Source organism: Sturnira hondurensis, unplaced genomic scaffold (genome assembly GCF_014824575.4).
Source record: "Sturnira hondurensis isolate 20B ecotype Veracruz unplaced genomic scaffold, ASM1482457v3 Scaffold0020119, whole genome shotgun sequence".
Classification (NCBI taxonomy): domain Eukaryota; kingdom Metazoa; phylum Chordata; class Mammalia; order Chiroptera; family Phyllostomidae; genus Sturnira; species Sturnira hondurensis.
Window position 1 is genome coordinate 119,437 of NW_028092750.1, and position 12,414 is coordinate 131,850.

The 12,414-nt window shown below is 41.0% G+C and overlaps 1 protein-coding gene across 1 annotated transcript in view; it reads right to left on the reverse strand.

Moving 5' to 3' along the window:
* Nucleotides 1-12,414, reverse strand: part of ADAM7 (ADAM metallopeptidase domain 7) — a gene marked incomplete at its 3' end in the record, with an annotated part of 52,034 nt that overhangs the window by 13,574 nt on the left and 26,046 nt on the right. Inside the window, exons 9-16 of the mRNA XM_037028662.1 lie at nucleotides 11,505-11,674; nucleotides 8,927-9,011; nucleotides 7,360-7,490; nucleotides 5,707-5,881; nucleotides 3,846-3,935; nucleotides 2,649-2,844; nucleotides 2,130-2,232; nucleotides 1,038-1,224 (exon numbers count right to left, since the gene is read on the reverse strand). Coding sequence (XP_036884557.1) covers nucleotides 1,038-1,224; nucleotides 2,130-2,232; nucleotides 2,649-2,844; nucleotides 3,846-3,935; nucleotides 5,707-5,881; nucleotides 7,360-7,490; nucleotides 8,927-9,011; nucleotides 11,505-11,674 — 1,137 coding nt within the window. The remainder of the gene's footprint in view (nucleotides 1-1,037; nucleotides 1,225-2,129; nucleotides 2,233-2,648; nucleotides 2,845-3,845; nucleotides 3,936-5,706; nucleotides 5,882-7,359; nucleotides 7,491-8,926; nucleotides 9,012-11,504; nucleotides 11,675-12,414) is intronic.

Below are 12,414 nucleotides of genomic sequence, written 5' to 3' on the forward strand. Positions count from 1 at the left end.
TGAAATATTCATCTTCATTTTTAAGCTCTTAAATTCTAATATTTTTTTTTACATTCTGAGTTTTTGCTTTCCAAATCATTTCTCTATTACATTATACGAAGGACACTGTAATGTTTATGAATGTTGGCATAAGGAGGGGAAGCCGCATCACAGAAAAAAACTATTCAATTTCAAAATAGTTAAGTTTTAAATAAAATCTTATATGTTTTCTATATTTTCCTGTATTTATAAACCTTGAAGAACTGGCTATTGTTTTTAATATGCATTCTAAAGTTTCATGTTAGAATAAGAAACCCTTTTCAATATGACCTCATTCTACCAGTTCAATTCCATTTTTTTTTCAGTTCACCCAAAGCTCCAGTTACACTGAAATGGCCAGTCATCTGACTATGCTCTACACTTTGTAGCATGGCATATTAGGTAGGTATTTCTTTACAAAAAGTCTTTCCTCATTCTCTGTGTGGTGAAAAATTTTCATTAGTCAGAGCTGGAATGTCACTCGTTTACGGCAGCGTCAGATGCCATCCCACGTTCTGTAAGGAAAGTCAGTCCTCTGGACTCCAGTGCACGTTGGTCAGACCACTGTGAAAGCACTTGTGCTGGGTTCCACATACTTCATTTAACCTATGAAATTCTCCAGTGCGCTCATCCCTGCATCCTCTGGGTCTTGCCCAGACCCCTGCACTGTATAGAATGTGCTTGGTAGACATGGCCAAATGAATAAAATAAATAAAAAATGTACAGCTACTTTATGGTCTAGTTAATTAAAAAATTGTGTCTATAATTTCCATTAGATATCTACCGTATGATACTAATTAAGTACATTTATAACATTTACATATCATTTGTATAACAAAGATATGTCAAAATGAATATTTGTGATAATGTTATTGCTACTCTGCTCAATAAAAATGGTACCTTATTTTTTCCCCCTGCTTCCTCATATATAGGCCCTCTGGAACCAATTATAGGATTCAAAGGAGTTTTAAAGTGACTGAACCAAGAAGTTTTAATAAAAGAAAGAACTTTCATCTTACCATTCCATCAGCACATTTTGTTCCTGGAGCAACCAGGCCCAAATCTTTAGAATTGTGATATAAAAAAAAGGTTTTGCAATCTGTGGTAATGTTCTTTCTTGGAGCCTGAAGGTGGTAGACTTTTTCTTCCCCGAGGATAGATGAGTGCTGCCCGCCAGTGCAGTATAGCTTTCCACACTTGACATCTCTGAAGAAAAGGGACAACAGTCTCAGACCTGGGACCAGAAATGGGAGTGCCCTGGCCACTCTTTTCTAGACCCAGGTTGGCCATCCAGCTGCAGAGGGCCAGGAGGAGCAGGGTAGACTCCTGTCCAGCCAAGCCCTGACCCTGGGAACTGAGAGGAACAGGTAAAGATGTAAAATGATCATTGTTTCTGATCTCCCTGTGGTCCTCACACATCCCCAGTAGCTGAAATTTACAGAAGAATGTTTTCATTAGTAATTTGAATTAGTGTAACTTTAATCAGGATGCTAACATTTCTTAACTTCTCTTGCATAGAGCATATCTGTTGATTCTCATATTAAGCTTCATTATTATTATAACCCCCATTTTAAAGATTATGAAGTAACTGGAAATAAGGAAAGTTAAACAATTGGCCATTTTCATCTAGTGTATTTAGGAGCAAAAGTGAACTCGACCATAGGCTTTTGCAGTTGTTATCAGTCCAAGCCCATTTCACAAAAAGCCTTGCCAGGTGTCAGCAAGGCTTTTAAAAATCAGGTCTGACTTCCAACTCTTCCTCTTCCTTCCAATTTCAACATCTACCTTTCTTTCTATGGCTGCACGCTTTTCCTTCTCTCTCCCTCATTTCCCTATTCTACTTATTTATCCCTCTTCCTGTGTACTCCTTCCTCTTTTTTGCTGAAGGCTTTCCCCCTCCCTTTCTCTATTAAGAATCTGGAACGTTTCCCATCTTTCCTCCTCCTGGTCCACAGCCTTCAGCTAGTACATACGGTTGGTGCACAAGTGCCAGCTGACACCGGCAGGGATGGGAGCTCTGCCCTTGCCACTTCCCTGTCCCAGCCTCCTCCATGCAACAGTGACAGCAACAGCCGCTCTGATTGCGCAGCGCATTCTGAGAGGGCACTTACTTCTCCTCGCAGGGGATCAATCTGCCGCCCTTGCTTTTGCAGTATCCGAATCGGTTTCCCTTTTTGTTCATCATGTAGCAGACATCAGGACCGTCTTTGGCCTCTGGATGCAAGACGGTTCAATAAAAGTGAAACAACAAAAGCATTGTTCATTATATATATATTATACTGCGCGTACAGCACTTTATTTTTCTGGGGTCACTGAAATTTCAGTATTATGTAGCAGTGAAGCGGAATGGGATAAGTAAATAATTAAAAACTGTTCTATTCCCATAGGAGGCTCTTTTTATATGGCTATAAAAAAGTAATAAATATACCATAACCCACATACTGAGATAGTGAATTATTATTAGAGGTAATAATAATTAATATAAAAGGTAAATAGGAGAAGAGATGCTAGATAATATCTAGAAATACATTCCCAAATAGCATCATTTCCCATTTTGCCCCCCAGCATGGGATAATCATAGAGAGATAATGGCTATTAGCGCCAGCGGCCACCCACTGACGCTGTCTCACCGTGATCGAACAATTCAGAGCACTGGCCATCCCGGGTGGGACATTTCCCCAGGAAGCAGTAGCCTTTCGCATTCTTGCAAGGGAAGCCATTTGCTTGGAATTGGTCCCTGGGACACGCAGAAGAGTGGCCAGTACACACTTCAGGAAAATCACATTCATCTTTTGCTGGTCTGCAGATGGACCCTGCTTTTTTCATCTGTTGAAGGAAAACAAAGTGATTGACTCCTGGACACATTTAGGTAGGTAAGGTTTGTAAGTAGGAGGAAGGTTGACCCATTTGATTTATGTGAAAAAAGTTTTAGTTGAATCACACCTTGCTTTGCTGTTCCACTGAGAATTATTATCATTTGTGAATGCCTTGGCTTTTATTAATTTAAGCAGTGCTAAGATGGTGTTTATGAAATTTATGAGATGGTATTAGAACGGCGCTGGATAGAGTTGGAATGGACGTAAATTGGAGAAATAAATAAATGTTCTATCTTCTTCAACCCTTGCTCCAGCACTTCTCCCCTCCCCCAACTTCCATGAGCACATGCACACACACTCACAAGCACATGCACACAGCTGGGAGCCCCTGCCCACCAGAGGACTCTCCATTCCCAAGAAATCAGGTTTCCCCCTATGAAGTAGAAAAATTCCCTGGCTCTCATTGGAGGGCATGACCTGGAAGGATTCTCTGACTCAACCATTCAATATCCATTGAATTATGCTGAACTCTGGAAAGATTTCAAGATGAGTAAGACATGTTTCCACTCCTCTGTGACTTTACAGTTGAGTGGGGTGGAAGAAGTATCAATAAATGCTTGAACAGAGCCATGTGGGCTTCTGGTTATGTTTCCTAGAAATATATCTCCAGTTCCAGTATCATCCTTTCCTTTGTTAGTTCACTCTTACTGGGATCACCCCAAGCCGAAGTTGAATAGGTTGGTAATGATTTACGATGGAGAAAGAGTAAATATAGCCATGGTGATTCCATTCCCGAAAGACCAAGCACTGCTTACCCACTTCTCCATTTTCCAGATCACAATACCGCCCAGTGCTGAGAAGTCAGCGCGTCTTCGAAGAGGCTGTGTCCAAGCAAGCCTAGCCACAGTTTGGGATTAGTGGTGTAGGGTCATTCAGTGGTCAGACAACTCTCTGGTTGTCTGTTCACTTAAACTGAAAACAGAGAAATCCGGTACTAGCCAAGGTTCCTACCTGACAAGCTTCACAGCATTCTCCTTCTGCACAGGTAAACCCTGGCTTCAACGTACATTTGTCTGCATCACAGCATGGATCAGTGCACTCCTGGCAAGAACCAAAAATTGAAGATCAGAAATCAATCTGCAGTTTGACTCATGTTTGAGGGGTTAGTTAGTCATGCTCCTGTGTAAGGTAGCAGCTCTTGTCTTCCAGAGTCAGATACAAATGTGCGGTCCTCGGCTATCACATCTCTACAGGGTGCAGAAAAAGGTTTACAGCTGTGAGTACACAAAACACAAAGTTCATTCTTGTATTATCATTTATTAACTATTACATTGTTTTCTGTACGAGCAACTGTAAATCAACCTTTGCTCAACCTTACATAAAGACCCCTGCTTGCCACTGCTGTTCGGGACTTTCACTCTGTCTCCTTCCCACGTGGCTGTTCAGTGCCAGGGGCTGGCGAGTGCTCATGGCTGCCCACAACACCCAGTGTGGGATCTCCCGTTGCCCCGATGACCTCTGTTCCCTGGGGGCACCCTGCTGCTTCTCTGTGCTCAAGGTGCGATGTGAGATCTGCACTTCTAGAGATCTGATTTTACATTTTCCTCCAGATGCCAAGTATTTCAGCTTGATCTTTGTGTTTTTTAATACCTAGTTAATTAACAGTGGGGGGATGGACACTTAGGCTTTATCTGCTCAAACAATATTTGAACTGCAGACAACACTGTCTGCATCCTGTCATGTACCTGCAGTGTTCCCCAACCCTTTTCGTACCAGGGACCTGTTTCATGGAAGACAATTTTTCCACGGGGGTTGGGGAGTGAGGGGTGGGATGGAGCTCAAGCCGTAACACTAACAACGCGGGGTAAGATAAAGCTTCGCTCCCTGGCCCACCGCTCCCCTCCTGCTGTGTGGTCTGGCTCCTAACAGGATAGGGACTGGTACTGCTCCATGGCCCAAGAGTTGGGGACTCCTGAATTATTGTACTTCAAGTGTTAGAATGAAACTGTAGAACTACTCCGAAGAAGGTGCATGGACAATAGCATCAATTTCTAAAGCTAAATTCTCTTTACATTTAATAAGAGACATTAGAAGACTTGATGTGTTATAACCTCTGAATGCATCCCTGGTCCCACTCTGATCATGGAATCTCATAATTGTCATCCTATGAGACTTGTTTGAATTGTGCCACATCTGGAGGGCAGACATTCAAAATGCGGTCTTTAGACCCACAGTGTCAGCTTAACCTTGCAAATCGGTGAGAAGAAAGGGTCTCAGCCCACTCCAACCTCCCCAGCTGATTTGTTTGCACTTGATAATTGTCCTAGACAATTTCTTGACCAAAATAACTTCTATGTTGGAGAAAAGCTGATTAAGAAATATGTTAACATTTGCCTCAAGAAATTATTGTAAATGTTCCAGAGGCCAAGATTGCAATAAACATATGAAAAGTTAGGAGGTTCCTACTCAATTACAGTTTTCTTATAGCATGAACAATCCCATATAAGCTAGCCTCACAACTTCTGGAGTACAGCTGGACTGACTGAGAAGAAGTTTGTAGAACAAACTCCTACTGTCCATGAGAGAGCAGACAGTAATACGGATGGGCCCCTCTCACAAGAAGAGCCAATTACTATGTAAACCAGGCAAACTGGATGGCATGGACCTCCAGCGGAATCATTACACACAATTTATGACTCGGTGAGAAGCCTTTGATAAGGCTGCAACAACAGCTTGTTTTCAAACGATGGGGGAAAGCACATTTTTTAAACGCTTTATAAGGAATACCGTGGTTGATTAATGGCTACACCCCTGCCTGGCTTCCAGCTGAGCACAAACCTGGTAACTAACAGACAGCAGCATCAGCAAATACCTGAGCGGGGCCACAGTCGCATTCTTCCCCCTCATCCAACTCCTTGTTTCCACAATATGGAGAATCGCTCAAGTTATCAGAAAATGGAACATTAAACATGCATGTTGGCTTATAGTCCTTCAGGAACTGTTGGTACTGGACTCTGCTGCACTTACTGAATTTCAGTGCGGGAACGCTGGCGATAGGAGGAGTTGAAAGTAGAGATGAATCTCAGTGCGTACCGGTAGAACAACCGCGAACATTTTATAAATAATTTAGAACGAACAGCTGTAAACGACAAAGTCTAAAAGTCCATTTACTTTTCTTACTCTGTTTTACTGTGATAGCAGAGTACCCGGGCTCTTTGCTACAAAAACGCCCTACTGACGACGCACAGCCAGCACTGCCGTTCGGGTGAAAATGCTGACTGTGTGCCCTCCCGAAATCCCTTCCTCGCACCACGGCTTAGACGGATTGTCTGTGCTTCGTGCTCCCGTATCACTTGTTACATGTTCTTCTTGAATAGTCTACACAGCTGTTTATCACCCAGGTAAGATTACAAGCTTCTCAATGCAGGGACTCTCTCACATCCAGATAAAAAAAGAAAAAGCACTAGTTGATGTAACGTCTGGAACAGAGTGTGTTGAAACAAACTATTTATTTAGTAGTATCTCACTCATTCCAGGAATGCAACATAGTTCTAAAAAGAACTTGAAAATTTTAAAAAATACTAAAATTCACCTCCCATCCTCCTTTGGTTTTGTTTCCCTTCCCATTACGATGGACACAATGGTTAAATACAAAAGGGCTTTAGAGTCCTGAACACGTTCGATTGTTAGGGAGGGATGGTGGGACCCTGACAATAAATGACTAATTATGTAGATAATAATACAAAAGTAGGTATCTGTTACTGAACTCTTCCTCTGTACCAGTCGCCGTGCTTGGGTGTTTTAGCTACTTTACTCAATTTAATCAAAATATAGAAGCACTGACCACCATCAACAAGCATTTTTCTTTCTGTGTGCAATGCACTACATGTATCCACTATGAAAAGGCTCAAAGATATACAAGGTTTAGGACAGAACTGCAGGTAATTCCAAGCTGGAAAGAGGTTGGACATTCTCTCATTCTGTATCTATGGAGTACCCCACATGTGTCTGGGGCTTTTCATGTAAGGGACACATGAAAGGCAACCACACATTGATGTTTCTCTCCCACTCTTTCTCCTCCCCGTCCCCTCTGTCTAAAAATAAATAAATAATATATATATATTTTTTAAATGGGATCAAGTGGGTGGGAAGGCTTTTCTGAAAATGATGTCTGAGAGAAGATTTAAATTATAGCTTATACTAAAGGTGATAAATCAAGGCATGTGGAGTGTATCCCTCTCCTAAGCACCTTGGTATAATTTTTAATTGATTGCCATGTACTCTTGCAATATGCTTGGATGGAGTTTTAGGATTCCTTTCACCATATCACTAGGAGAGACACTACCCAGGGGTAAGATTTAGCTGCCAAAAGGAAACATCTTTCCATGCCTGCTTTTGTCATCCACCTTCTGGAGTCTATTAGGAAGAACTCCATAAAATCACGATATGCCCTGCAATATGGAGTTTTAATCAAAAGTCACCCCCAAAGTAGTTCAATGCATTCTCTATATCAAATGAGCCTTACGTTCCACTACTGTCCATCACACATCTTCCCAAAGCACAGGTACACGGGTAATCATCGTGCTGCATCCCAAGGCTGTGGCCCAGCTGGTGTGCCATTCTGCTTGCAACTACATTAAGGTCAGGCAAAAGGTCCTGAAGCCAAAAGAGGTGTGCGTTAGACATTTTCACAAAGAGTACACTGCCGAGCACAGAGCTTCGTACTACTGGTTGAGACCTGTGTTCTAGCCTCTGGTTAGCTAATACTTATTTGAGAGGCCATGGGCTTGGCTATCTCCCTCTTCAGCCCCACAGTTTCTTTAATTACATAATGAGGTCAGACACATGATGCTTTGAGTGTCTCTAACTCCACCGCTTTGAAATTGTTTTTCATAGCACAATAATGGTCATTGTTGGAGCTACAGGGACACATTCTTAGCAATTGCTAAAAATTATTAACAAATGTTTTACCCAGTAAAATAAACATTATTGTTTGTTTTCTATATACTAGTTTTCAAAGGGGTAAAAATAAAAATATACATGGTTCATGCATTCAATGTATAGTTTCAAATTGCATCAAATTTTTGCACAATCATGAGAAGGGGGTTTCTGCTATTAAAAAATAGCAGCAGGTCAGTACTGCAAAGTCCAAAGCAGAATTGATTGTTGCTTATTTGTAGCTCTATTTCATGTTTTGATCTTTACATTAATGAAAAATATTAATTTCCAAAGGGGTGCGGTATTGGGTTACCATAAAATACTCCTAATCTGGTCATTTCATCTTGCTCATTTGAAGTTTATAATGTGTCCTAGCTGGGCTATATACCATAATTGGAGTAGTGAGAGCCTGTATTAGATTATACTTGCTCTCTATGAAAAATTTATGTTATTAAAATTCTGTAGGCAAAAGACATAATCATACAAGGAACCATATAAGGCCATTTAAGTCATTTTAATAAGTAGTAGCTTACTTTCAAAGCCTCAACAAGATTGGGCTGAGCATAGTAATGGCTAGGCAGAGATATTAAAGGAAAAACAATCCAATCTTGAGGTTTCAAGAATTTCTTAGATATGGTCACTTGGACAGTGTTTACTAGAAGCTTAGTGCCTTGTGAAAGGGTCAGATAAACAAGAGGAATCAGCAGTTTGAGAGTCCTTAGGCTTTTGGAAAATGAATTCCAAGTCTGGCTGATATGATACTTCAAGTGATCTGTGCAATTTCTTTTCAGCATAGCAACAATTATCCTCACTTGGTAAATTGGTAAATTGGCCAAGTTCAGTGGACTTTACACATCCTTGTATACAATTGTATCTAATATGCAAAAGAGCTTCCTAATCTGTGTGTGTTAGTCTGAACATGATGTTCTCTTAAACTCTGTGCACTGGTTTACCGTTACTATTCATCTATGGCTTTTTATAAAACATTTTCTCTTCATTTAATAAAGGAAGTACAACAGCGTGATCATGACATATGTTGGTGGGAATATATGGAGGGATGTATATGCAGTCCCTTTCAACAGGACACGGCAAATTACTGAAATTTCATTCAAACTTTTTATTATGCAATAAAATGTAAATAAAACACAGCTCACCTTAACAACACTGGACGAATAAACGGGCAGGCACATACCCGCTGGGTAGGCAGTTCCTTGCGCGTGGGTATAGAGCCACTTCCCACTACACACAAGATGAGAACACACTCCTGAGGCTGAGCCAGCAGTTTAATGAGCACATAGACTGAGCTGCCGTGACCCCCGAGATGCTAGTGCCTTGCACACGGAAGTGCCTTTCGTTTTCCCTAGCAGCAGGGATGGCCTCAGTTGACATTCAGCTCATTTTAAACTTGTGGCATTGGGAAAGTCAGTACAATATGAATTTGAAATCATAAAAAGTACCTTCTAAAAAACCCCAAACAGAGTCCCACTTTCCTTGATTTTACTTTACCCCCGACTCAGTTTTGGACAAAGTCACTTAAAAGAACGAAAAATTAAATTGAAAATGTTCAAAGGTGAAAATGCAACACAGTGAATGGACCAGCACCGTAATTAACTAGCTGTGGTTGAAAAACTTTAAAAATGTTTCATCGACCATAAAGACTCAGAGAATTTGATAGCTATAATCCACCATTTAAAGCAGTTGTCATGTAGAGACAGTACTATGTCTAGATTACCTAAAATTTAGACACTGATGTGTATATATGAAAGGGACCCAAATCTAGCGCGCTTTTGAGAACAACATTCAGAGCTGGAACTCGTTAAAGAGAGCTCCCCTGGGCTGGAGAGCCACACCGGAGTGCAACAGAAGGACATGAATATAAGAAAGATGGTCAGGCTAGATGCCCCCCTTCAGTCTTTAAATTTTGGGTGGAAAAGATGTGTTCCATTCCTTTCTTTATAACATTTCCTTCTGTACCCACATCAAAGGGTCAGGATCTGACTGTACATCTTGGGGGAGCTTGGTCTCCCCAGGCCCTGGAGATCCCAGGAGAACAGCACCTGTGGAGACGAAGCGCCCAAGAAATCACCGTCCAGATCCTGATTTTGCTGGCTGCCACTTGAAACCAAAAGTCAGGCCTGACAGTGCCATACATCGTGCCTCATCACTTCTGGACCTGTGTGACTATACCGGGGAAGGCATGTAAGGAGCTCAGCACCTAAGAATGCCCAAATATAATGCCCCGTTAGACATTTAGAGCACCCTCCAACCATCCTTTCTGTTTGTAGACACACTATTGGTAAGAGAAGTTACTGGTCAGAGTAAGAGTCAGCCATGGAAGTAAAAGGTTTTTCACTTATACCCATTTAAATATTTTAGATTAATTTATTAAGTATTTTAAAACACATGTCCAAAGAATAGGCATAAGGGCTAAACAAGCCCACTATGAAGATTATAGCAATATTTTACTTTACCCCTTATGATTTTGGGCTATATTAGTTCATGAATAGCCAAGCCCAAGCTAAGTGCATGTTTCCCCTGGAAATACGTGCTGTGGGCCAGCCCAGGTATGGAAATCAGAGATGGTAGTAGTTGGGAGGACTGGTTCACGCTCACCATTCTGACAAAGGGCTGGACCTGACGTCTGACTCCAGGCTTTGGAAGCTTCATGGTTCTGAGCTCAGACTGAAAGTTAGCTTTAAGGTAATGGTCAAAAACACATTTGCAGGCTGTGTTTGCAGACCTTAAAGAAACACTGGTGTTACAGGTAGATGGAGTAGGTAAAGTGGGTATCCATCTTTTACAGCAGCTTTAAGGGCATCAAGGGAGATCCCAAAAGTCTCCATCGCTCCAAAGCATGTTTTTTGTAATTTAATGTTCCTTATACAGGACAATGTGCAACACAAGGTTGAAGTCAGTTGAGCTACACATTATTTATTATTTCCCTATACACTGAGTATTTCGAAGAACAGAGATTTTGAAAACCAAAAATGATTTTTAAAATGGCCCCTATTTCTAAAAATTAATGATCCAAGTACTCTAAATAAATTCAGACTTTTTCTTAGGAATATTTGAGCTGTGGTGGTTTTAATCATCACTAATACGTTACTGCTCTGTTGTTTTGAGCACCTGTCACTAGATGGTCACTCCCTGCTGAAGGGAAATGTCCAGAGAACAAGGTGTTTTCCCAGAAGTGTCAATTTTGTGGGGAAAATTGGAGTAGGATGGTGTGGAAGGCTGAAGGGAGTTAGTGTGGAAAGAGGAGAAGTAGAGTAAATGAATTCTAAAAGGCTTTTACTTCTCAGCACTGCCCAGGAATATAAATATATCATATTTTTCCTTCCTAGGATTTCCTTCCTATTACAAAGTTAGGTTATTAAAAGTTCATATAGAGGCCCTGGCTGGTGTAGCTCAGTGGATTGAGCGTGGGCCTGCAAACCAAACAACCGCGGTTCAATTCCCAGTCAGGGCACATGCCTCGGTTGCAGGCCAGTTCCCAGGAGGGGACGCACGAGAGGCAACCATACATCGATATTTCTCTCCCTCTCTCCTTCCCTTTCCCTCCAAAGATAGATCAATAAAAAGCTCATATAGAAACTTTCTATGCAGCTGGACAGAACATTTCCTTCCTGTGCACTGTCCAAAAGAGTCAATTGCATTAAAAAGTTGCACTTATTTTATTTTCTCTTTTAATATTCCTTCTAAGGTATGCAAGAAAATAGAGCAGTTACATACCTGAGTAATAAAGCATGATCGAAATTCTTCCTTTTCTTAAGGACCCTTTGTTGCCAAAATGAAAAATGCAATAAAGTAGTATCTATGTTGGAAACTACTTTTATTTTGTCTCCATTTGTCCACATCTCAAGGCCAACCAATGTAACACGGACATCCAGGGTTTTATAAATCTGGTCAAGAAAAAAATAATTTTCCACAAAGTCAAGTTATAGGAGGATCTGCATCATTGCTATACAGTTTTATATTAAAAATTAATTTTAATGTGTGAAGGACATAAACAAAAAGTGCAGCCTCAAACTAAACAGTTGTAGTGAAACTTTATGTGGCGTGAATCACTCAGAACACCCGGTGGATTGCCATGGCCAGCAAAGAAACTCAACTGAAAACATCTGATTCCCCCTGAACTATCATAAGCCTTATAGGCACCAGACTCAGAAGGTAGTAAACCGAATAAAGCTCTGAGGTCCCAGACTGAACTGAGAATGTGAATTGACTAACATTCGCACACAGTGGAATGAAAGTTCTTTGCTCAACTCTCTACTTCCAGACACTTTCTTCTGTGGCAGATCAGAAGCTGACACTGGCTTTCAAAAACCAATTGTTGGCTGCCATGTTCGTTTTCCATGTTAGATTTTTGGAACTACTCTGTTGTCTAAGGAATCTTTTTGTGGCTTGCTCAAAGCAGGAAGGAACAGCTGTAGCTCATAAACCTTCTCACCTTTATTCCCATCTGCTTTTGTAAATGACTAGTTGACGGATACTTGATGCCAGAAAAGAAAGAGACAGAGTTTAAGCAACTTTGTATTATGAGGACATTGAAACAAAGAGCTAGGTGTTATCTCAATTTTATATTCTGTAGTAGCTAGGATGAAAGAAAGAATGAATGATAAACTATGAATGCTGAGTTAAG